Raw genomic sequence first — 27592 nt, 5'->3', positions numbered from 1 at the left:
GCTTACTTCACTTAATATAATTTTTTCCAAGTCTTTCCATTTCCTAACAAATGGGCGGTATCATTCTTTCTGATGGACGCATAGAATTCCATAGTGTGTGTATATATATGTATAGTATATGTGTGTGTGTATATATATATATGTAAATATACATCTGTATGTATATATATACATATATATACAGATGTATATATATACATATATATACCACATTTTCTTGATCCATAATTTTATGGTTTTTAAAAGGATTTTTGCTTTATTAAATTAGATAATTTCACATCTAGAAAACTTTAAAGTGCATTGACATTTTAGATGGTTATTAAACTAAGACACATTAGTCAGTTTTTGTTGCTGTGACAAATACCTAGAGAAACAGCTTAAGGAAGGGAAGATTGATTTTGGCTCACAGTTTTAGAGGTTTCGGTGGTGAGGGAGAGCTTTGTGATGGGGAGTGTGTAGAGCAGCAGAGGCTGCTCACTGCTTAGCAGCCAGGAAGCAGTGAAGAGTAATAATCCCTATACTACAGGTTTTCCTTCTTCACCACTTAATACCATTCCAGCTTCCAGCCACCCATATTCAGGGCAAGTCTTTCCTTCCTTGATGATCTTAGGGACAAACCCACTCACAGAGCCACCCAAAAGTGTGCCTATTCTCCTAGGCATCTATCTCTAAATCCAATCAAGGTGACAGTCAAAATTAATTTTATCAGATAATATTTTGGTTTTAATATTAGATTACATATATTATTGGTGATAAAACTGGAAATCTGTATTGGCTGATATAAGTAGGTATTGGTTTATTGAAAACTATATAACTTAATGATTAAGAACAGAGCTTAAATTCTTCCACAAGTGCTTTCTGGCATGCCTTTGGCACATTACTTTCTAAGTGTTTGTCCTTAAGAAAATGCTTATATTATTATGTTTGGTACAGTAAATAAATGAGAAAAAGATAGATAATCCTTGTGAGGAGGAAACCTTTTTATCTGCCAAGGTCCATTAGGATATTTTTAACATCATTCATGGACATGGATATGGGGAGATAACCATGGGCAGCCATTGAGAAGCATTTATAGAGCCTGTGTGTCTGTCCTTCCTGTACCGAATGATTTCTCAGGCATTATGTGGCTCAAAAGCCAGAGGCTTCCTACCCCTCTTAGTATAGGACATGTGGTATATAGCTGCAACTAGTTTATTAATTTATTGTTGTAACTGAGCATCTTTTACTTTTTTTAAACTTGTTTACATAAACTAAATATTTGTAGCAGAATGTATATTTGTAAATTTTTTCATGTCATGTTAATTACAAGTTATTGCTCATTAAATAATGTTTTTCTTTTTCCTGTTATTAAAGATATCCTATATTTGAAAATCCTTACCCTTTGAGTATACACGAATCCCCTGTTACATGTTGCGAATATTTTGCTGACTGTCCTGTGGACCTTATTCCTGCACTTTATTCTGTTGGCGCTAGACAGAAACGTCAAGGTTACAGCAAAAAGGTATTAACAGGACTTTCAATACTTACTGTGACATTTCAGTATTTTAAATTTAAAACCTTGAGGTATGGAAAAAGGGATAAGACAATCATTTTTGGAAGTAAAACATGTTTTCTGTCTTCAGTTGTATATTATATAACAGATCTCTATAGTACATGTTAAATGTGCATGAAAATACACAGAACATGCTTACTACAAGTGGCTTTATACAGTGACTTTTTTTTTTTTTTAAGGAATGGCCCATTAATGGAGGTAACTGGGGCTTGGGTGCTCAAAGTTACCCAGAAATAATTATTACAGGGTAAGTATAAGTCTATTTTCACCAAATAAATGACTGGTAGCTAAGTGTAATCAAGATTACACAAGGTTTAGTTACTTTGGCAGGTAGAGCTTTTTGTTTTGTTACAGTATAGTAAATAACATTGTCAGGTATCTGTCCATTTACTCAATGTTTACCTTTACTCATCTTGGTGACTATCTTTTAAAATAGGAATATATTTGCAAGAAGAAGAAAGAGTATTTTTTTTTATCCTTTCCTTCACATTTCGTTCCCTTTGGTTTTTATAGGCATGCTGACGGGTCAGTTAAATTCTGGGATGCTTCTGCAAGTAAGTGTTCTGAGTATTTGTCATATTGTCATAGGTCATCCCTTTGTTAGGTCCTGTTTTATAATAATTAACTAGCATTAGCTGTTTTATAATAATTTATAGTATATGTTATTGAAATTTGTAGACTATAAATTTAATTTACTAATTTGTCAAGTTATATGTTTCCAGTTTTAAGAATAATGATACTTTTGAAGTTATTAGTGAATCAAGAATATTTCTCAATGGATGTATTCTAGTGCTTTCTCCAAAATATCTTCAAACCTTCTCTTCAATATCATAAACAGAAGCATGTATTTCAAATTAATATAAATATATAGTGACATAAGTTTAGACATACAAATGTTTGCATTGTCTTTGTGAAATATATGTAGCAATTTCATAATATCAAAAAAGGAAAGAGAGAGTGACTTTCATATATGACAAATATTCATAATCGTCCATTTATTTATGATGCCTTATATTACTTATATTATATTATATATGCCTTATATTACTTATATTACTGATTTAACTAATTGATCCTTTGTAGTAAAATGTGTAACAGGATATCATCTTTTTTCTAGTAACTTTACAAGTACTATATAAATTAAAAACATCTAAAGTATTTGAAAAGTCAAGAAATAAAGAAGACAAACCAAGCACAGACATTGTTGATGAAGATCCATATGCCATTCAGATCATCTCCTGGTGCCCAGAGAGTAGAATGCTGTGCATAGCTGGAGTTTCAGCTCATGTCATTATTTATAGATTCAGCAAACAGGAAGTGATTACTGAAGTCATTCCGGTATTATTAGTCTTTCAAATTGCTTTCCATGTCAACAGTCTGATATTCTTTGTCAATTGTTTTTTCCTAGTATTTTGTTACTGAAGTCATTCTGGTATTATTAGTCTTTTAAATTGCTTTCCATGTCAACAGTCTGATATTTTTTAATTTGTCAATTGTTTTTTTCCTAGTATTTTGTAAATATCTTCATATTTATATTATATCTTTTATAAAAATATACATACTAGTGTGGAAATATCACCCTGAAATCCTCCTTGTATAAATAATGTATGCTAATAAAACAGAAAGAAAAATAGTATTTGAGGAATATATGTGAAGTGGATATTTCAGTTGTTAAGTATATTATGTATTTAAGAAAAATGTGTATGTGCTAATATGGTGTTCTTTAAATTGTAAAATCCTTTGTGCTTTTTTTAAAATTTATGCTTTATTTTTTAAAAAGCTGAATCAGAAACTTTTTACTTTTAACTCTAGAAATCATGATAAAATTTTTTTTGGGGGGGGGGGGGGTCCGGTTGTGGGGCCTGAACTCTGGGCCTGGGCGCTGCCCTTCAGCTCTTCAGCTCAAGGCTAGCATGCTACCACTTGAGCCACAGCACTACTTCCAGCTTTTTTTTTTTTTTTCTGCTTCGGTGGTGCTGAGGAATCGAACCCAGGGCCTCATGCATGCAGGGCAAGCGCTTTACCACTGAGCCACCTTCCCAGCCCCATGTTAAATTTTTATCTTTAGGAAGATAAGATGACTATAGTAATTACTTTTATGACAGATGCTTGAGGTTCGATTGTTGTATGAAATAAATGATGTGGAAACTCCAGAGAGTGAGCAGCCACCACCCTTGTCGACGCCTGTAGGAGGTTCCAATCCACAACCCATTCCCCCTCAGTCTCATCCATCCACCAGTAGCAGTTCATCTGATGGGCTTCGTGACAATGTTCCTTGCTTAAAGTAAGTTATAAAAGAAATAGAACTGTTTCACATTGATCTTTTTAGATAAGTTTTAATCACTTATAAATCTATGGTAAAATTGTCTTACATTGGAATAAGTGACATGAGAATGACTTTTCCTCTGTTCCGCTGTGTTTAATACAACTTACTTTTTTATAGTATAAGAGAAATTGATGGTTCTATTTAATATCCTTAAAATAGTAAGCTTTTTCTCAAGGGATTATTTCTATACATGTTGCTCAGTCTTCTAAGTCCACCCATGTGTTCAGTCTGTTTTCAGTCTGGATTTATGTGTAGCTTTATATGTAGACCACTCTGAACATTCTTTATTTTTCAGCCGTTAAATTAAACTCCATCTTCTTATTTTATTTTTCACCTCCTTCTAGCAATGTTCTAGTCTTTATTTAAAACCTTTTAATGTAGTATTTTAGATTTATATCTATCTTGTTTTTAAACTGAGAAAATTGGATGAAATTTTCCTGTTCTTTTCTGTTCAAGTTAAATCTTGAATGGTTAAATTAAGCAATAAACGAAGAGTTAAAATTGTTGAAGAAATCTAGGATGACTGTGTGATCATACATGAGAATGGTGGGTGTCATGGAGTTTTGGAGCCACAGTTTGGTAAAAGAATTTGTCGTCAGGATAATAAGAGAAACAAAAATCAGGACAGAAGAGATATCTTTTCAGTCTCTGACCCTATACCTGAAATAATTCTGGAGCCTGTGGCAGAGGTCTGAGTTGGATACTCCTGTTTTTAAGGGTTACAGATGCCCATATAAAAGGAGAAGTATCCAGGTTGTTTGCAGCTCTAGAAATGCCAAAGATAGAATGGCTGTGGTTCAACTCCATATCCAGCCGAAAAGTAAACAGATATGGCTTTGCTCTCATATAACTGTTCTTATGAAATTACAAAGTCTTGGCTGAAGATACTTTGGAAGGCACAAGGGACTCCCTTTGGACTCTGACACTATTCCTTTTTGTTTGAACAACTTTTTTCTAGCTTTTGGTTTTTGAATGATTCCTTATCTCCAGGATGAAGACTTGTCCCAAGTCTTTCAAACCCTTTTGGTCTGGTCTCATATTGGAGGGAAATGATAGGTCAGGTGGGAATCAGTGCCAGTCTAGACTCTTTTGTGAGATTTAAGGAATGATCTTAGCTGGACACCAGTGTCTCACACCCCTAATTGTAGCAACTCAGGAGACTGAGTTCTAAGGATCAGGGTTAGAAGCCAGCCTGTGCAGAAATAGTCTCAACACTTCATCTCCAGCTAACCATCAACATTGCTGACTGGGAGTATGGCTCAATAGTAGAGTGCCAGCTATGAGTGCCAAAGCCAAGTGAGAGCATGAGGCCTTGAATTCAAGCCCCAATCCTGACACACAAAAGAGGGAATGGTCTTAAGCTGGGCTTTTATGGAGTACAGTAAGTTTATTTATCTTTTTTCCTTGTTACAAATAAGAACATAGTCTAAAGACTACCATTATTAACAGTTTTTAATCGGGCAAAGTCTATTCAGGTATAAGCAGTAGAGTCAGTATGAGAGTTTTTCAGAGCAGAAAAGAAAGGATATATGTTTGCTTTCTTGAGAAAATATAGTTTTTAAAATTCAGGAGAGGATCCACAAACTCCCTTTGGAGTTTTACTTTTATTATTATAAAGATGATGTACAAAGGGGTTACAGTTACATGAGCCAGGTAAAGAGTACATTTCTTTTTGGACAATGTCACCCTCTCCCTCTGGAGTTTTAAATGTAGACATTAAATTATTTTCCAACCTGATATATGAAGGAGATAGAATACTGGGGTTATCTAAATGATGAGGAGGAACTGGAAAGAAAAGGACTTAAAGGAAGGGCAAGTGCCTCTGTGGACCTGGGAGAAGGAAGGCTGCTCTGAGGCTGGATGCCTTTGAGGTAGTGGAAGTCGGAGGGCTGGAAGCTGGTTTGGATCATATAGGTGGTACAGATTGCAGGGGATCATCTAGAAGATCCAGGGAATTGTCAGTTTCAGAGAACAGGGCCAGACACATTGAACATCCCTCCTATAGGTCTGTTTTGCTACTTATAGGGTTGCAAGGATCCAAAAAACTAAAGTCAATGTGCAAGTCCTGACCAGACCTAACTAGACAAGGGTGACTTAGCACTGACACCAAGATTTATTCCACAGTGCAGAAATAAATCCTTCTGCAGGGCAAAGATGATGTGACCAGAAGAGTCTATAAAAAGATGTATAAGTCAAAATATTAGGAGAAAAGTAGTGTTCTCTGCTGTGCTGGAAGTGGATGCTGGAAATGGAGAGAACAGGCAGACTCTTAACTTTTGTGAACTGAATGTAAGAAGATGTGAGTTTCACCATAGAGTTACCCTGTCCAGAGACCCACAACATAGAGGAAGTAGAATCTATGTAAGTCTCGGATGAATGACTTCATATCTAAGGGCAATGGGATCCAGACACTTGACAGGAGGAAGGTTTGGGTTTTATGAGGGAGTCACCATGGCCAGAGACTCACAGTTGTCTCTTAAACTCTGAGTGCACTACTACCAGAAGTCTTGATTTGAAAAGGAAGGAATTCTTTCAAGTCTCCCTGTACATGCCACCAAAATTTCATCGATTTTTGGAGTCCTCATTGGCAAAAGAATTTACTGAGACAGAATAGGAAGACAAAGATTTATTAGAACACCATTTAAGGAAAATGGCAGGTAGGCAGAGGCATAATGCTGCTGTTGCTACTGTACCAATTTAGGATTGGACACAGGCTTTTTCATAGGGGCACCAGGGATTTTCATTTTGTAGGCTTTGTTGTTGATTGGTTATATTTTCCTAAGAGCATTGTTCTAAAATGAACTTGAGGGAATATTGCATCATTTTAACTTTTACTGCCACACTGAATCTTGGCGATTTTACACATTCAAGCCACCAAGTAGTTCCTGTCTTCCATTTTCCTTAAATGGGAGACTTTTCTTCCCATTGGAAGTGAAGACATGCAGTAGTACTTTCAAAGTAGGGAGGGTGGTAAAATAAGAAAGAAATTGCTTGAATTTAAAGAATCAAGCTTTACACTGCTGATTCTCTCCATTGGTTTAATGATTGCCATAAGGAATGCCAATAGCATGAAAGATGAGCCACATAGACCTAAAAAATATCACCATCATTTTAAAAGTATGTTACAAAAGTTCTTTACACATTTGCCAAAACATGCCAGTAGTTCCTAGCTGGGAATGATTTTGCCCTGATAGGACATTTGACAAAGGGAAACAAGGATATTTGTATATTTTTTTAGCTCCTGCACTGTATACAACCAAGCTCCAGATATGTCTTGTCTTGTGTCATGCTGTCTTGTCTTTTGTTTCCTCTTCTCCCACCCTCCTCTGTCTCATGCAAAGAAACATACCTCATTTTAGCTACAGTTCTAGTATATATTTAGCTAGAATGAGACTTGGAAGTACAGAATTTACATTTTCCTCTTTTGTTTTTCAAATTTGACAAAGCTCCATCAGTGCCTTTTCATATGATTTTGATGCACTTTTTCCAGCTCTTGTTAATTTTGATAAACATCTAAAGTATAGTTTATCTTTGAAAGTTTTTTAAAAATCACATTCTGTACTTCATTTTAGTAACTATGTTAAGTAGCATTTTAACAATTCAGCAGTTCCATATAAGTATGCATTATCATCTTCAACAGAATTAGAATACTTCAATTGGAGCTTTTGATTTCTTTTGCCTTCAAATGTTCATGGCTTTAGATCCAGGAATCAGAACCATACAATCATTTTTTTCTGCTGAAAAATACTTTACTTTTTCTCAATGAGCTAGGTCAGAGAAAATAGAAGCACTATTATTAAACCAGAGTGATAAGACTTCTTACCTTGATCTCCTAGGTAGAAGTTACAAGTAGGCCCAAAGGTGAGTCTTGGTCTTTGTTTTTTCTTTTTTTGTCTTTTTTTTTTGGGGGGGGGGGTCCGTTCGTGGGGCCTGAACTCTGGGTCTGGGCGCTGTCCCTCAGCTCTTCAGCTCAAGGCTAGCACTCTACCACTTAAGCCACAGCGCCACTTCCGGCTTTTTTCTTTTTGCTTATGTGGTGCTGAGGAATCGAACCCAGGGCCTCAGGCATACAAGGCAAGCGCTCTACCACTGAGCCACCTTCCCAGCCCCTTGTTTTTTCTTAGACCTTTCTTCCATTTTTTTTTCTGACTGTACAAACAAGGAGAATAGCAGGAACCAAGAGCAACTGTTAAAGTTGCTTTGAGTGTTATTGGTCATGGACTTAGTTTCAGAGGACATTTCTTATCTGTGATGGATGTATATTTTTTTAAAAAGCTTACCACTGTTTTCAATAAATGTTCTGTTACAATAGGCCACTCAGTAACAAGAGCTAGAAAAAAAATGATATCAGAGCTCTTACTCTTTTTGTTGAATAAAACTGATTTTTTTTTAAACTTGGGGGCTCACACTTGCTTGGCTGACTTGCTCAACTGCTGCTCTACTGCTTGCACTATCCTCTAGCCCTGCTGTTATTTTGGAGATGAAGTCTCACAGATTTTTCTTCACAGGTTGGATTTGAACCTTGATCTTCCAGGTCTCAGCTTCCTCAGTAACTAGGATTACAGGCATGAGCCACCGTCACCTGGCGTCATTATTTTTAATTACTGAGATCAATAACTGCAGCTTGTTAGTGTGTATTATCCCACTAGAATCAAATTCTGCCTGAACTAGAATATAGTTATGAGAGTGTTAGCTACTGCCTTGTACAACCACAAATGTCTTCAGATAGCTTAGTAGTTGGTAGGCATTTCACCAATTTACTTTTCCCTCAAGTCTTTACAACCTACTCTTTTTACCTAGTAAATATACACCAAAAGGTGAGGAATTATGGTCTTCCTCACTATAGAAGAACCAACTTAAGTAATATGAACATGTCCTTGCCTGTGTTTTCCAATTCCACTTGCAGTTTGATGATACAAGTGAGATATATATTACAAAGTATTCTTTGGGAATTCTCATGCTTTCATAAGTAAATCCCTTCCTCACTCCTCCTTGCTAACATGTTTATCGCAGATTTTAGTCTGACCTTGTACATTACTTGTGAAGTTGAGGAACACATTTAAGAACATACTGAGTAGTCCCATTTACAGTTCCTAGCATCACCTCAAACTTAGCTACATGTTCTCTTAAAATTGTCTCCTTGTTCTAATATCTTCAATGTATATGTTCACTTATTTATGATCATAGACTTATTACCATAGACTCATTCTGACTTTTCCTCTTCTACTCTACCTGTGTTCAACCTACTTCCTTTGGACCAGAGTATTAAAAGTAGTTCTGTATATTGTCTCACATTTTCACCCATCGTCATCCTCTTACCTTCAGCTGTCCAAGTACCTGGGATTACAGTGAGCCACTATACCCAACCCTCTTCCAATTTCTTCATTCTTCTCTATTACTGCCTTCTTTTATATACAACTTTTTATATACAATTACATCTTTATGTAAATTTTAGTCTTTCCAACCACAAAATGTTTTTAGAGGACAGGATTCTGATTTTTTTACCTGTAAGTCTAATGTAGTGGTTTTGTTGTTATTGTTATTGTTGTTGATGTCAGTCATGGGGTCTGAACTCTGGGCCTGGGTGCTATTCCTCAGAGCTTCAGCTCAAAGCTAGCGCTCTGCCATGAGCCACAGCGCCACTTCCGGCCTTTTCTGCTTATGTGGTGCTGAGGAGTCAAACCCAGGGCCTCATGCATGCAGGACAAGCACTGCACCACTGAGCCACCTTCCCAGCCCTAGTGTAGCTTTTTTTTAATATAAAATTATTATTATTTTTTTTTTTGGTCCGGTTGTGGGGCCTGAACTCTGGGCCTGAGCACTGTCCCTCAGCTCTTCAGCTCAAGGCCAGTGCTCTACCACTTGAGCCACAGCGCCACTTCCGGCTTTTTTCTTTTTGCTTATGTGGTGCTGAGGAATCGAACCCAGGGCCTCAGGCATGCAAGGCAAGCGCTCTACCACTGAGCCAACTTCCCAGCCCCAAATATAAAATTATTATATGCTTGACTTATTGCTATAATATTTATACATAGCTTTCTATAAGATAATCTGTTTATTGAAAATTATTTTAAAAGGTAACATGTTTTCTCTTTTTCAGAGTTAAAAATTCACCACTTAAACAGTCTCCAGGCTATCAGACAGAACTAGTTATTCAGTTGGTATGGGTGGGTGGAGAACCACCACAACAAATCACCAGTCTGGCAGTCAATTCTTCCTATGGACTGTAAGTATTAGGTGTTCTTCTCGATCTCCGTAGTAGTCCATCCACTATCTATGACTTAAAATTCAAATTAAATTTAACACTTTGGAGCATAACATTTGGAACATAATTTCTCAATAATTTATTATGGGTATATCTATACTGCTTCCTGATAAAATATCTCACAGACTCATAAAGTATTTATTAATAACTAAATGAAGTATTTGAAATAAACTTTTAAAGTCAATATATCCTCTGGGATATCTGCCCAGAAAAAAAGGTCATGAAAGTCTTAACAGCATGGACCTGGAAAACGGTGTTACAAAATGATTCTGTAAATAACTAATCTGTAACTATCTCATTTGTTCAACTTGTAGAAAGTACAAAGACAGCAGTCATGCACCAAAGTATTCTTTTATACAATAACTTTATTTGCTTTAAGTAGTAATGTTTGCCTTCAAGTATGTAATACATGATTTTTGTTACTTACATAAGGCTTTTCTTGTGTTTTCTTACTCCAGAAATAAAGACTGCAGTCTTCAGTACTACATACACAATGTTCCTTCCCAGCACTGGTTATCAAATGCTGGTTCCTATTCTCCTGGGTGTAACCTTAGAGACTCTGTCTTTTTCTTTTCTTCTTTTTTTTTATTGTGAAAATACCACACAGAGGAGTTACAATTACATGGGCAAGATAATGAGTACATTTCTTATCAAACATTGTTGCCTCCTCCTTTGTTTCCCCTTCCCATCCCTTCCCATCTCCTCCCCCCGCCAAAGTTGTAAAGTTCGTTTTTCGACATAACGATTTGTACATCTCATTGTTGCAATGGGTCCACCTGTATCCCTATTTAAACAATTAGTTTTTTCCCTTCCCCTCCACAAATTGTACCAATATCAAATATAGTGAAAGCAGGGGTTATTCCGTGGGGGAATGACATACAAAGCAACAAAGAAATCATCTTATAAATATGTTAGAAACAATCGCATGAAAGAAAAAACATTTGAATACTTACCTTGAAGTTCATTTCACCTAACATCAACTTATCTGACCTTTTCTGCTTGTCTCAGACATATACTAGTTATTGCAAATAAGGGAAACCATGGAGCCTATGTTTCTTGGGCCTGGCTTACTTCACTTAATATAATTTTTTCCAAGTCTTTGTATTTCCTAACAAATGGGGCAATATCATTCCTTCTGATGGAGGCATAGAATTCCATTGTGTATATATACCACATTCCTCAAAAGACTTCCACATAGAGCTCCCCTATGACCCAGCAATCCCAATTTTGGGCATTTAACCAAATGATCACAAACAAGATCATACTAAAGCTACCAGCCAGCACGACTATGTTTATTGCAGCATTATTTACCATAGCTAAGATATGGAACCAACCCAAATGCCCCTCAGTAGATAAATGGATCTGTCTTTTTCTTGATAGCTGTCTCTACCTGCTCTCTCTCCTGCAGTTCATCCAGTAGAGACTGTTACAGTCTGAGATAATCTATTCTGATGTCTTTTATCTGCTGCTTTATAATGTAAAATCATATGACTATGTCTTTAAATTTTTATTTCCCCCAAACAATAAAGAAAACAGAATAGTAGAAAATTTCAAAATGAAGCCAGGCACTGGTGCTCACACCTGTAATCCAAGTTACTCAGGAGGCTAAGATCCGAAGATAATGGTTGGAAGCCAGCCTGGGAAGAAAAGTCCCTTTGAGACTCCCTTCTCCAACTACTCACTTAAAAACTAGAAGTGGAGCTGTGGCTCAAAGTGGTAGAGTGCTAGCCTTGAGTAAAATTGCTCAGTACCCAAGCCCACCTTGAGTTCAAGCCCCACAAAATAAAATTCAAGGTCAATTGATTTCAGAACTCATTGGCTAAGAGTTGTGCTTTGTTTGCTTTCCATGCATTTTTAAAATTTAAATTCATTGCCAGTGTTACATAATCAAAATTGAAGGTTTTGCTGTTTAGATACTCATATAGCTTTCAAGTCATTCAAACAACTTTGCCTCTTTTACTACTCATAATACTCCTTTGTATGTATTAACTTTCAATGTCTGTCTTAAGAGATCTTGAAAAAATGATCTTTACTTACAGTAAATTAATGTGTCATTGCTGACCCATAATTGAGAAGGTATTTTGAATACTCCAGATGATGTTTTCCAAGACTTACACTTTTTATTCCTGACAATCGGCATTATAAAACTTCCTCCACCGTATAATTCTTTATTTTCCTACTTAGAGGGAGCTGTCTACCTCTAATGTACTCAAGGCACAAGAATATATACTTCATTGCTTTCTGTAGGAGATTCATACCTTTAATCAAGTTTCAACTTATGTGTCAATTTATGTGGTAATAACTATTTATTGATGTTAGATATTTAATGTATACAGAAGATTTAAATAGCTTCATGAGAGACAGATGTAATCTCCATTTCCCTGTCTGTCTTTAGTTTTCAAAGATTTTTCTGAAAGACTTGTCATGCTTCTTTCTTTAACCATAAGGACTATGTTACATTCTCTTAGGTCATTTGTGGTAAATGTTTTACTTTTTTCTATTTTCAGTGTGGTTTTTGGCAACTGCAATGGTATTGCTATGGTTGACTACCTGCAGAAAACAGTCTTACTCAACCTGGGGACTATCGAGTTATATGGCTCAAATGATCCTTACCGCAGAGAACCTCGGTCTCCTCGTAAATCTCGACAACCTTCTGGAGGTAAAATCAGAAAACAACTGAGCATTAGAATTTCTATAAATGCTGACTTACTTTTGTAAATACAAATGATTCCATTAGATAAGTAGCTTATCTTATTTTAAATATAAACAGTCAAACATTATCAACAGATACGAATCTAATTTTTGTTTTGTAATTTTGGTTTTTGCTTCTGTTTTAATGTTCCAGGATTTTATTTAATGTCAACAAAGAATTATAGTGTTAGATTCTTCAGCCAACTTATAATGGCAGGAATACTTGTCTCAGTATTATACAACATTTAATTTTAAAGTTGTGTTCTTTATATTATTTGGTCTCTGTGAGAGTAATAACTTCATTGTTTCAATTATGTGATTCAGAAATCATTAACATTTTTTTAATGTGGAAGCAAAAAAGATCATAAATGTGTTATGTAGATGTTATATTCTTAGTCTTGATTCCGTGTAAGCCCAGGTTCATTTAAAATTCTAGCAATTTTTGTGTTTGCTAGGTAATTCATTTTTATTAACATCTCATAGGACATATATGTATAGTTAGATATTTGTCCATTTCTTCTTATACATCTTTTGTGTCATGATTCACATTACATAGCAACAGGCCATATTGATGAGAACTACTGCTGGCATGTGGTTTCAGTTTTCCCGAGGCCTACCCTTCCACCAAGAATGAGGAGAGCCCTGTTTGTGATATTTGACTCATTTGCATACTACCACTGTGCTTTTGAAAATAGTTGGGAAATGAGTGAGTCTACAACTCACTCTCTCTGAGTTAACATTCTCAGAGCTCAAGGTCTGTGGCTTAGTATTAGAATGCTTGCCTAGCATCTGTAAGGCCCTGGGGTTGATACACAGGAGCACAAAAAATACAAAAGTTCTTATGTGAAATTTATTTCAGTTGGCCCCAGTAATATATTAGTAGTTAGTTCTACTGGTTATTAACATGTGAGACAAGAAAAAAAAGAGATACTATAGACTTTCCTGTCATTTTGGCTTGACAATTGAAATTTTCTTTTCAAAGTTTGTTTTACGTTTTTATTTGTGAGTCTGATCATTTGTCATGTAATATCTTCTGCAGAGATTACTATACCAGCATTCTAGTATCTCTGTCTCCTTTGTTTCCTTTCCCTTTTCATTGCTTCACCTAAGGTATGCTGAATGTGACTTCTTGCATGTGCGGCCTTTCTAGCTTATATTCTGGGTCTGTGAAAAAGCTTCGTTCTTCCTTAAGTAAGTCATTCATGTCTTGACATATTTGTTCTTTAGAAATCATTGTTTTTCCTTCATTAATTTTAACAGTATATTAGCTAAAAAATTTTATATGTAAAATACTATACTCATTACTTAAATTTGTTTCATAACATGAATGTGAAAACATCTATTTTTATTCTTCCTGCTCTGGTACTGGGGCTTGAACTCAAGGCCTAACACTTGATTGGCTTGTTTCGCTTAAGGCTGGCTCTTTACCACTTAAGCCACACTTCCACTTCTAGCCAGAAGTGTGTTAATTAGAGATAAAAAATCTCAAGAACTTTTCTGGTCTTCTGGCTTCAAACAGGAATCTCAGATTTGAGCTTCTTAAGTAGCTAGGATTATAGGTTTGAGACATTGGCACTGGATTCTCTTTCTTTTTTTTCTTTTTTGTTTTTTAATTTTTTGGGGGGTCCGGTTGTGGAGCCTGAACTCTGGGCCTGGGCGCTATCCCTCAGCTCTTCATCTCAAGGCTAACGCTCTACCACTTGAGCCACAGCACCACTTCTGGCTCTTTTCTTTTTGCTTATATGGTGTTGAGGAATTGAACCCAGGGCCTCTGGGATGCAAGGCAAGTGCTCTACCACTGAGCCACCTCCCAGCCCCTGGATTCTCTTTCTTGTGTGTGTTTGCCAATACCACAGCTTGAACTGAGGTTCTTGCACTCTCACTCAACTTTTGCTGTCATTGCTAATGATTTACCTACCACTTGAACCACAGCTCCACTTCCAGCTTCTTAGTGGTTAACTGGAGATGAGTCTTGTGGCCTTTTCTGCCCAGACTGGCTTCAAAGCTTGATCCTCATGTCTCAGCCATGAGCCACCAGCATCCAGCTGAAAGCAGCTATAAAAGTGCTGTGCTTCTACTCAATTTTTCATAAGACAAAGAAAGTAATATTAGCATTAGGACATTATTATAGCAGATAAGCACAAAAACTTCAGGCTTTTGTAAAATTGTAAACAATTCATTAGTCTTAAAATTGACTAATTGCTTTTTCCTTTATACTTTATAGTAGCTAACTTAAATTGCTAATAATTTAATGGCTGTTTTATCTAAGAATAGAGACCAATTTACCAAGCAATTAATTTTTTTCTTAAATTTAATGGCATTGTATTTTATTCTTGTGTTGAATGCCATAATATTTTTGCATTATTATTTGCTTCATTGTATGTTGATTAATTAGATATTAAATGAAGAACTGTTTTGAGTTTTTCTTATTAAAGTGTTTACCCATTGTTACTGTGCCTTAATATTTTAATATTTAGGGTTTCTTAAGTAAACACTAAAAGACTTAGGGCTGAAGATAGACAGAGCTTGCCTCACATGCCAAGCCCTGCGTTCGGTCCCAGAACTGAAAAGTTGTGAAGTATGCTCTAAAATAACATTAAGAATATTTGAGCCTTGGGTCTCGATACTTTTTTTTTTCCAAATAAAATTAATTGTAAGATAGTTCATAGTAAATTATTTAATTGCACTGATAAATGGTAGTCTTGCTAATGGGTATATGTTTTTAGATATATTTCTGAGATATAGCATAACTATCAAAGTGTTCATAAAATCTTTCTTAATCAGTCTTAATGGAGAATTTTTTTACTGCTTAATAGATAGTAATGAATTTTCACTATAAATCTAGTGTCACTTATGCATTTATTTTTATAAGTATTTACACTTGAGTGTTATAGCTGTATTTTATTACAGTTGATGACTAAAATATAGCCTATGTTTTTATAATGGAAATTCTATAACTACCATTTAACTGCTATAATTCTTGTTTCTACTGAAAGTAAACTTTAGATTATAGAGGTCTTGTTTTGTTGTTCGCTTTTTCACTCAGAAAGTGAATGGCAAAGCCGGGCGCTGGTGCTCACACCTGTAATCCTAGCTACTCAGGAGGCTGAGATCTGAGGATTGCAGTTCAAAGCCAGCCCGGGCAGGAAAGTCTGCAAAACTCTTATCTCCAATAAACTACCAGAAAACCGGAAGTGGCGCTGTAGCTCAAGTGGTAGAACGCTTGCCTTGAGCTGAAGAGCTGAGGGACAGCGCTCAGGCCCAGAGTTCAAGCCCCACGGAAAAAAAAAAAAAAAAAGAAAGTGATAGGCAAAACAAAAAAAGTTTCTAATCTAGCTATAATTCTGAAACATAAGTGTTAGAGAGCTTGAAATAAGACTTGTGAGAAAACTGCTTGCTCTTGGAAGTTAACAACTTAAAGAAGGAAATAGGCTACAGAAATCTATATCTAGATTTTTAGGAAAGTTTTCTTTTTCAAAGGCTATGAGTAAACTGTTATGCAGATGAGATTTTAAAATCATAATTGCGATTATTTTGAAGTCTTCAATGTTTTCAGTAAAGTAGAAAAGGAGATATACTGTGACACCCAGAAAGATGTGTTAAATTTTTCTGTGTATATGTAGTGTATTATGAGAAATAGAAAATATAACACTTCAGCTCCTCCCTGCAGGAGATGTCTTCTAAAACCTTTAGTGAGTGTCTGAAACCATGGAATGTTCCCAACCCTGTATGTGCACATCTTTGATGAAATTTACTTTAGAAATTAAGTACAGAAAGACTATAAACAGGAACTAGTGATAAAATGAACAATACTGTTATAATGCACTATAGTAAAAGTTTGTATGTAGCCTCTTATTTTTTCTTTTGAGGATATGAGATGAGCTTAAAAGAACTACCTTGTGACTTTTATTTACACCAACATCACTACTCCTGTCAATTACTTGGATTATACCTGCTGCTGTAATTTGATAATAGATCCAGAATGAGACAGCTACTGAGTCAGTTTTTATATTGTGTTGATATAATGATTACATCTTGTGTAGGACAATGAGAAAGGTTTCATCACTCTACTCAGAACGGTTCCTAATTTAAAATTCATGAATCATTTGTCAAATTTTCCATGTAACATTCTTAGACTATGAATAATCAAAACTATAGAAAGGGCTACCACTGGTGCCTAGCAATTTATGAATTTAGAAGGTATCCTAAATGGATAGAGGTCAAATATTTTACTAATCAGTTGATATAAAGTAGTCACAGTTTTAGAATGAGTTGATACGTCTTTTATGCCTGTGTGCATATAGAAAATAAAGATTGACAGATAGTAGCAGAATCTCACTACTGTAAATTTCATGAGCAAAATCAATTTGACTTTTGTAATCTCATAAATACATTAGTGGTTTATGAATACTGACATAGTATTTCTTGGAGTTTATAACATATTTGATTTTTAAAATTACATAATTCTGAACCAGACAGTTGGCAGTAATCTCAATACCTAGTTTGCTTTGATGATTACAGACTGATTAAACCTTGAGTTAGCAAAATACTGTACTATCTGTGGACCAAATCTGGCTCACAGCCTGGGTTTGTAAATACAGTCTTATTGAAGCATGCCATTTTAATTTGTTAATGGATTTCTTGTATTGAATAACACATAGCTCTGTATGTTGAGTATTTTAAAACATAAATTCAGATTCTTAGCTAAAAGAGATGGTAAACTTATCAAATCAGCCCTATTTAAATGGTAATTACTGCATTCTATAGCTAAAATAGATTCAAAAAGTTATTTATAGATTTGAAACTATAGTTTCTATGCTGGTCTTAAATCTATGAGACTAGGGAGATATTCTGGGGCTTTGCCTCCCCATTTGTGAAGTGGACATGATCTCTTCTTCGTCAAGTTAGTGTGACCACCAAATGAGGCATCACATGAGGCTGCCTAGCTGTGTGACTGGAGCATTGTTGGCACTTGGGTAGTTTTCTTACTTTTGACTACAACTAAATTTGTATTAAATGTGACAAACTGCTGAATACAGTAGTGTGATAGGTATGATACATTTAAAATTATGTTTCTGTTGAAGTAGAAATTCCTCTTCATTTTTAACGCAGGTTATTTTTTTAAGTAAAACTTTGTATACTGTGTACTTTCCACCAGTGGTTTCCAGATGTAATTTAATTTTTAGCCTTCTTCAGTTTCTTCTGTCAGATGAAGCTAATACTGTCTTCCTAATTTGCTGCTGTGGATTAAACTACTAAAGAATTTGGAAAGCACCTGAATAGCTCTACTGCTAGAAACATTTGTTGAAATGATTCTGGCAGTAAGAGTAGATGGATTAGATATGTACTTGAAATGTTTTCACATATATTCATTTTTTCAACCAATATTTATTGAATACCTACCATGTACTCAATTACAAGTAATACATACTTCATATTTCTATGTTAAGTCACTATAATTAATAAAACAAACAAAACCAGTGTTGTTTAATATATTTAGAGAAAATCACTTTGAGGTTTGGATTAAGGACCCTTGTGATGAGAAAATTATCAAACTTTGTAGCAAGCCTTACTCTTCCCTGAAAATTCAAGAAGAATTCTCCAAGTCTTTTAAACAAGTCTTACATTATGTTTAATGTCCTTTGAGAATAACAAATTTTCTCACTTGGGAAATCCTGTTTCTAAACCATGTTTTAATTTGTTTAACTTATTATTTTGTTAGCTTGAGATATTTTAGCATCAGAGCATCAGTACCAATAATCCATTCATCTGCCTGTGTTTTTTTATGTGGACAATAGTAAAATGTTAGTGGATACCTCCTTCATTTATATAAATATGTGTAGTGTGATTTGATCTTTGTTCTTATTTTTTTAGCAGGTCTTTGCGATATTAGTGAAGGGACTGTTGTCCCAGAGGATCGCTGCAAATCTCCAACTTCTGGTAATCTGTTTTTCATTTTAGTAATAATTAAGATATTTATGAAGATGAACATGATATATATATAGATATAGAAACTATATCTCTCTCTCTCTCTCTCTCTCTATATATATATATATATATATTTTTTTTTTTTTTTGTCGGTCATGGGGCTTGAATTCTAGGCCTGAGCGCTATACCTCAGCTCTTCAGCTCAAGGCAAGCACTCTACCACTTGAGCCACAGCACCACTTCTGGTTTTCTGAGTGGTTTATTGGATATAAGAGTCTCACGGACTTTCCTGCCCGGCTGGCTTTGAACCTTATGATCCTCAGATCTCAGCCTCCTGAGTTGCTAGGATTACAGGCATTAGTCACTGGTGCCTGGCAGCATATTATATTTTTATACACAAACATGTAAAATAAATCTATGAGAAACTTAGGTCACATGTAACCTTAAAATCATAACTTTTTTCCATACTGAGTAAATGAAAAGAAATGTAGCTAGTGGTAGCTAAACCTCCATTGATTTTATCTGATCATTCATATAAATTGTTTGGCTTTCGTATTTATACTGCTATAAAAGTTTTACTCCTGAACATTGAATCAAATGTTTTAGTTACTTGTAATCTTTGCTTTTGGCACTCCTGAAATTATCTAGTAAAATTGAATAAAATCAAATAAAAGTTGATGTAATCTACTTTTCTGTAGTCCTTGTGAATAATATCCATTTAAATGTCATGAAAGAGTTCTGTTTATTTATTTTTCTGTGTGCTGCTAAGGATCAAGCCCCAGTACCTTGCATGTGTTAGGAAAGTACTCTACCATTGAACTTGACTTCAATCCCTAAATGCTGTAAAAGATTCTTGAAATTTATAATCTAAGAATGCTATAGTAAGATTTGGTTTTGGCTTTGATCAAAGAAATTTAGAGTTTTATTAAAGTAATTCTTTTTGCATATATTAATGGCTCTTTTCATATGCTTTAATATTCCAAAAGAACATTATTTCCAGGAATTTTATAATATCTTAAGATTAAAAGTATCTGAATCTTATTTAAGTGGATTGAAATATTGCTATTTTTAATAAAGTTGACAGTTTTAATTATATTCATTCAATTTTTCTAGTTGCAAATTTTCATCCAGTTTCTACTGGAAAGATAGTTCTTACCATAAGTAACAGTGTTCTTACGTTTTCATCCTTCAGTGTGAATTTTTTTTCATATCAAAAGAATTGCAATAACAGGACATATTGAAAAGGACTCCTCTTCCCTCACCTTTCCTTTTGCATTTTACTATATAAGTCTGTAAAACCTTTTGTAATTCTTTTTATAGTTGCTTTTTCCTGATGTTGAACAAACTGATCAAATATATCCACATATTTTCTTATTCTTTAAACTTCATACTTAAGTTTGTTCTCGATTCAATGAATGTAGGGACCGGAACCACATTGGTATCCAGTGATAAGTCATAGTCTTAAACTAGAGGCTGGGTGCCGGTGGCTCATGCCTATAATTCTAGCTACTCAGGAGGCTGAGATCTGAGTATCGCAGTTCAAAGCCAGCCCAGGCAGGAAAGGCCATGAGACTCTTATCTCCAATAAACACTCAGAAAACCAGAAGTGGCGCTGTTGCTCAAGTGGTAGAACGCTCGCCTTGAGCTGAAAAGTGCAGGGACAGCGCCCAGGCCCAGAGTTCAAGTCCCATGACAGACAAAAAAACAAACAAACAAATTCTCTCAAACTAGAGAAACACAAGCATGGTTTAACATCTTGAGATATATATATTTTTTTATTTTATTTTTTTTGTCCATGTGAAAAGGCAGTATAATTTTTTTTAGCAGTACTAAGATTTGAATTCAGGGCCTGGCTTTTACTAGGCACTCTGCCACTGAGCTATGTCTCTGTCGCTTTTTTACACTGGTTATTTTTTGAGATTGGAGTTCAATTCTTGCCTTGGCAAGGCTGGACCACAGTCTGCTTGTTTAGGCTTCCCATTGTAGCTGGAATGATAGGCACATGCCCCTGCATCCAGCCTTTGGGACAATAGATTTTCTGTCTGCAAATGCAAAGTAAAATTTGTGATTTCATAAAATCAAAAAAACAAATTGTTTAACTAGGGATACAGGTGGACCCATTGCAACAAATGAGATGTACAAGTCGTTATGTTGAAAAATGAACTTAACAACTTGGGTGGGGGGTGGGGGGGAGTATGGGAAGGGATGGGAAGGGGAAACAAGGAGGAGGTAACAATGCTTGATAAGAAATGTACTCGTTATCTTGCCCATGTACGGTATCCTCTGTATGGTATTCTCACAATAAAAAATAAGATAATGACAAGAAATGTACTCATCATCTTACTTATATAACTAACCCCTTTGTACAGCACCTTTACAATAAAATTTTTAAAAAAATAATAAAATCATTGATAAGTCAGGAATTCTTAATTATAGAGCCAATAATTTAATTTAACTTTTTAATATGCTCTGAAAGATCTAAGAATTCTCTGAGCAATTATGCCCATCCTTAAGTGTCAGGAAACAGTCTTTTTTAAAGAACTCACTTTCATAGAGGATAAACAGTTTCAAATGTCACTCAAGCATAGGTACTATGGGTATTACATAGAACCTAGATTGAGATTTGAGCAGGCTATCTGACTCTTGTCAACAAATGCAAATTCTACTTATGGTCAAAAATTGAATGGAATGAACATATAGTGAATGTAAAAAGCCACCATTTTTATGTTTCTAGTAAATGAAAATCGTTAAAACTAATGTAGTTAATGTTTTAAAAGTTTGTATTTTTAGGAAAGGGAAAAATACATGAATGGATTAGAATTATGACTCCATAAATATTAAGAAAATAATATAGTAGGCATCTCATGGCTATTATCAAAGATGTTTTGTCAAAGTGTTTACTGAAAATTAATTCATAGAAATGATAACTTTTTAATAGCTTTCAAATTGCAGAAGCTAAAAGAATAACTTCAGTTCCATAATGAATAAGAAAAAACTCTCCAGAAAAATGAGAAAATAGAAATAGTAAGCAGAGCTTATCTTTTCTAAGTTACTTTAAAATGAACCAGTTATCTCTGAAAAGAACTGAATACTGCCAACCAGACATACATGTTATAAACCAGTTATCCAGTGGTAGCCTCCATTTATCTTCATTTCAGAGAACTCAGACTGTGTCACTGACCATTTCAGTAATGATGGAATTTGTAGTGCATCTATATGTATGTGTCTCAGTGTACAGTCATATAAAATGTTACAGAAGTGTTTTCAGAAATTGATTAGGTTATTTTAAACTAGAGGACCATATGTACCATTATACAAAGATTGCCTTATGAAGTTTGTATGTGATGTAGGAAAATCAACAACCTGTAGATATTTTAGGATTTAATTATATTTATTTTGGTTATTTTATTCCAGTGGATATGTTGAAAACCATCTTAACACAGTTTTGATAAGCTGACACATAAGTTATAACCAATATTAGAAAATTTGAGTTAGAATAAGCCAACACCTTTGATTTACATTTAAAGACTATATTGCTTTTTATTTTGAAAATGTGAAATATTTTTATAATTTTATCATATATAGATGTTACCCTGTTATTCCTCTAATATTAAACTTATTAGATAAAACCAGTGTCATTTTTGAATATTTATGTGGTTATTTAGTATGTGTGATGATGGTAATATTTTAAAATGTGCAGAACATATCCTGACCATTAATTTATTAAGTCTAAGTTATATTTATATGAAAACAGCTTACCTGTTTCCCTTCCTTGAAATGTTATCGAGTTTAATGTTGCTTTTGTACTGTTTTTGATATGAGATTTATAAATATTATTTAGGAAAAATAATATGGATTTTCAAAGAATAATCTTAAAGCTAAATGGAAGTAGTGGATTCTGTCAGTGTTGAGGTTTTTCTTGAATAGAGACTGTCAAGGTATTTGCAATCAGGCTAAATGAAGGAAGTATGATTTGGGGAGGGAAAGCAGATAAGAGTATGTCAATTTTTTTATCTAATTTATTATGCTTTATTACTGTTACAGGAATTTCTCTAAGTACATAAAAGCAGCCTCTAATTAACTTCCAGTTACATTTTCTGCATTTGTTTCTAGCTGGAAAACCTTATTCATTCAGCAGATACTTATAGATACCTACATAAAAAACACTTCAGTGATCACAAAGGAGATAACAAAAAAAAGTGGCTCAATTGTCTTACTCTGGTTTTTAGAAGTTCATTTAAATGAGGATAGGCATATATATATGTACATATACACACACACATATATATATGTAAATTCAACCTCAGGACATTAAGAGTTGTTGTGAAGTATTACAAAAAATCAAAGATGGGAAGTAATTCACAGTTGGGAAGATTGTAAAAAGTATAATGTATATAATTTTAATAGGTCTTTATAAGTTATATTTTTCTTTCTGTTATTTCATATATCATATACACTTAAGATTTTTGCCAAATTATTGTTCCTTAAGGAAAAATATTAGTTAATATTTGCATATATTAATGTGTACCATGCAAGATGTTCTGTGTAATCAGAATTCTTAAGAACTATATAAATGGCCTCTTTTGGGCCAAATATGTGACTGCTTACTTTTGAAGTTGCCAGGTCTTTTATTTGTATTTTTTCTTGTGACACCTCAATGTTTGTGACTGACTATGTGCCTGTTCCTTCCATTGTCTTCATTTGTGTAGGTTCTTCATCACCACACAATTCAGATGATGAACAAAAAATGAATAATTTTATAGAAAAGGGTATAGTATCTTTGTTTTAAAATATTCTTATTTATGTTTAATTTCTTTAGTTTACTTTGAATAGATTTTGACATTTTTATATCAAAATATTATTTTCAGTGAAGACCAAAAGCAGAAAGTTTTCCAAGATGGTAGCCAGTGATATAGGTAGGAAATAGACATTTCTATTTTGTTTCTAATCCTTGCTATATGCAATGCTAACCAACAGCAGAAAATTATCCAGTGCATTGCATCTTGTATATATTAATTTTTTTTATCCTTATGCTAAACAATAATCTCTTGGGCTGTGTTTCTTCTTAACTCATTGGGGCAGTAATTATTAAAATCAGTTAAATTGGGAATGCAGTTCTTTCTCTTGACTCACAGTGTGAATTATTCTGTTAACTTTTATTTTTTGTTTTCAAATAAAACAGGGTTCAATTTATGCTATAAGTAGCACAGTTTTATACTCTCAAGCTTTGAAGTCATATTTTTCTTTTGGTTTTATTTGTATTTTTTCCTACCTTTACTCCATAATCCCTCACATTAGGAAGACTCCAAATTCAAGAAAATAGTTTTCCAAAAGATTGACTTTTTCAGTTTATAATCTACACCAGTTTGGCTTTAAATAAAATTTTTTTTCACCTTCCCCACATATGCAAGGAAAAATGTTTACTGTACTCAAGTTGTTCTTATGGATATACTTTGTAATTAATTACTTCGTCTATTCTGAAACTAATTATTGTTTATGATTCTCAAGTTTAATACTGAAGAATAAAATATATAATAAAACTTGGAGGATGTCACTAAACTGAGTTTTGGGTCACAAAATTTTGAATATTCTCCACATTTTTTAATGCCTAAAAAAATGGTTTTATAGAAGAAGATGTATTTCATTTTCTTCAGGCCCTATGTCACATATTAATTGAACCTACCTAAATTAGATCCACTTGTAGACAGCTAGATATTTAAGACATTTGCAGAGTGACATCCCTGTTGTCTGTGTGCTGTAAATTGAACCCTGTCTCCATATTCACGGTGGTGGCGGTAGCCCTCCACACATTTTTTTAAAATAAGATGATTTGTTCTTTGGCAAAGGGCTTTTCATTTAAAGAGAATCAATTACTTACCTTTACATATTTGTGTATTTTTTAGTGAATCTTCTTGTAATGGTTAAATCACTTTAATTATGTACTAGAACCATAACATGATACTTTTCAACAAGTTTCCTTCTTGGCATGTTCTAAGAGTATGCTAAAGGTTCTTTTATTGTGGCATAATACAAAATATATTTAAGTGAGCAACTTTTAGAATTAAATTACCTAGGAATTTTACTGTAAATGAGAGGAATTTTTAGTAATTAAATTTGTAAAATAATTTTCAGCATTTGCTATTCAGGTCATATTTACTTTGTTTAAAGCATTGGTCACCTTCCTATATTAGAGCTCAAGTATTTGAAACACTTTACTAACAAATTTACTACCTCTGAGGACATTATTGAAGGATAGTTCCTTGATAGCTTTCTTGATTATTTTTTCATATTATGAGTGAATTTTTCTATCATGCCAATTTTTATAGTTATATTTTTAGACTCTATTAGTCTTTTCAAAGGTATGTTAGTATATAGGTATGAATAGTAATTTTTCACTTATAATTTTTTTGTGTTGAAATCTTTCACTATTCGTGTGTGTGTGTGTGTGTGTGTGTGTGTGTGTGTGCGTGTGCGTGCGCGCGCGCGCCAGTCCCTGTACTTTTGTGCTAAAGGCTAGCACTCTACCACTTGACCTATAACTCCATTTCTGGCGTGTGTGTGTGTGTGTGTGTGTGTGTGTGTGTGTTTGTGTGTGTGTGTGCGTGCGTGTGTGTGTGTGTGTGTGTGTGTGCGCGCGTGCCAGTCCCTGTACTTTTGTGCTAAAGGCTAGCACTCTACCACTTGACCTATAACTCCATTTCTGGCGTGTTTGTGTGTGTGTGTGTGTGTGTGTGTGTGTGTGTGTGTGTGTCTGTGTGTCTGTGTGTGTATGTATATGTATATGTATATATGATTATGTATATGTATATGTGATTAACTGGAGATCAGAGTCTCATAGACTGTCCCTCCCTGAATGGCTTGCAGCTATGATCCTCAGATCTTGGCCTTCTGAGTAGATAGAATTATAGACATAAGCCACCAGTGCCAGACCCACTATTCTTTCCTGCCTAACTATTCTTTCAATCCTGTAGTTCTCGTGTACAGAAACAGAGCTGCCCTGTTTTGCACTGTGAAAGTGATTTATAAAATGATACATTAGTTTATTTCCCTATATTAGTATCCCATTTTGTAATGTTTTAACATATAATCTACTATAGAAACAAAAGAAATTTCATAGATCTCCTCAAGAGACCTCTGTCAGGACTGATGATTCTGTGTGATATAATGTTAGAAATACTAGGACTCCTTGAGCCTTCTAAATACTATGTTCCCGTTATGTATCCAGTCCATAGTTGATAAAAATTAAGTTTCAGTTTCCTCATTACCATGTGCAATGGTTCATGGTTATGGTCAGCTCAGGATGCTGCTCAGGATGCAGAGGTAGATTGGGAAGATTATACTTCAAGTCCAATCCAGGCAAAATGTCCAAACTTAATGTCTCCTGCTTGTTAGAAAGATAGATACTCTATTACTTGAGCCACACCTTAGTCATTGTTTTAGTTATTTTTCAATAGTATTGCATTTTTGCCAAGAACTAGCTTCAGATGATAATCCCCTAAATCTCTTATTCCTCAGTAGCTGAAACAATAGGAATAAACCACCATGCTCTAGAAGCTCATCTTAAAAGATGAGTATTTAGTGACACCGTTTTTTGCAAGTAATGTTAATTCTTTCTACTTTGAAAGAAAAGGATTATTAGTCAAATAATATAATTGGTAGACATATACTTTAGAATCATCATACAAGTCTAACTTCTAATGAATCCTCAAACTAAAATCTAGACGGTACTATCATATTCAAATTTCATTTCTGCATGTATTTTTGTGTTATTTCATAATTAAATGTACTTGAGAGTTTCTTTCGATTTTATATTTCAGTACTTACTGTGTTTTTTACTATCTCAACAAAGCCATCTTATTTTAAATGATATAAGGATGTACAATGAGCTTACCATTTGCTTTCTAACAAAATTAACCACAATTAACAGTACATTACTGAAAATAAGTTTTTGTGCATTGGGTATTTTTTTTCAGCTATTAGGTGAGCAGACTATAAATGTGACATTATAGGTTTGTTACAATTTAATAGTTTGCTAGATTGCCATCACAAAATTCCACAGAATAGGAGGCTTAATCAGCAGACTTTTGTTTGCTCTCAGTTCTGGAGACTGGAAGTCAAAGTCAAGTCAAGATCAGTGGGTATGGTTCTAGAACTTTTTCTTTGGCTTGTAGATAGTTGCCCTCTCACTGTATTTTCACCTGATATCTTCTTTCTGTGTCTGTGCTTGCTCCTGGACATAGGCAAATTGAATGACGACCCAGTGTAACAATTTAATTTTAACTTAATCACTTCTTTAATGACCCTCTCTCCAAGTACAGGCACAATCTGAGGAATTGGATCAGGAATTCCCCATATGAATTTGGGGGGAGGGGCACAATTTAGCACTTATAATTGTAGTATTAGTACTTATTATATTAAAAGATTGTTAGAACCTTTTATTATATAGAATATTCTCTGAACTATTGCAGACATTAATTATGGTGCTATGGGAAACAGTAAACTTAAGTGGGAACGAATTGATATAAGCTCAAGAGTAAAGAGCATTTGTTAGAACTAAATCTATACCAATATCTATGTCAATATCTCTAAAAATCTTCCATATTAGGTCATGGAAATGGGAACTGTCAGTATTTCTGAAAATACTCCTTTTGTTTTAATTTTCCCTTATTTCTCTGTTTATTTTGTCTGAGTAATTTAGCTTCTTTCTCTAAAGGTCCAGTGACAGTTTTTAATCCATTTGTTATTTATTCATTCTTATGATAGTTACTGGATATACATTAATTTCTGTATTTATGCATGGAACTCGGTTTCTGAACTCATGAACTTTATCTTC

The 27592-nt window shown here is 34.3% G+C and overlaps 1 protein-coding gene across 8 annotated transcripts in view; it reads left to right on the top strand.

Moving 5' to 3' along the window:
- Positions 1-27592, top strand: part of Stxbp5 (syntaxin binding protein 5) — a 108091-nt gene that overhangs the window by 59867 nt on the left and 20632 nt on the right. For 2 of the 8 annotated variants that reach the window (XM_070010493.1, XM_070010490.1), the window contains exons 12-21: positions 1354-1501; positions 1732-1799; positions 2066-2106; positions 2670-2890; positions 3658-3836; positions 9976-10101; positions 12648-12799; positions 18706-18771; positions 23469-23528; positions 23628-23675. In XM_070010493.1, the coding sequence (XP_069866594.1) occupies positions 1354-1501; positions 1732-1799; positions 2066-2106; positions 2670-2890; positions 3658-3836; positions 9976-10101; positions 12648-12799; positions 18706-18771; positions 23469-23528; positions 23628-23675 (1109 nt within the window). The remainder of the gene's footprint in view (positions 1-1353; positions 1502-1731; positions 1800-2065; positions 2107-2669; positions 2891-3657; positions 3837-9975; positions 10102-12647; positions 12800-18705; positions 18772-23468; positions 23529-23627; positions 23676-27592) is intronic. The other 6 variants (XM_070010497.1, XM_070010495.1, XM_070010496.1 and 3 more) reach the window with 4 other exon arrangements.

The sequence above is a fragment of the Dipodomys merriami genome, unplaced genomic scaffold (assembly GCF_024711535.1).
Source record: "Dipodomys merriami isolate MVZ:Mamm:240054 unplaced genomic scaffold, mDipMer1.0.p SCAF_8, whole genome shotgun sequence".
In the NCBI taxonomy this organism is placed as follows: domain Eukaryota; kingdom Metazoa; phylum Chordata; class Mammalia; order Rodentia; family Heteromyidae; genus Dipodomys; species Dipodomys merriami.
This window is presented reverse-complemented; position numbering and strand designations above follow the sequence as displayed.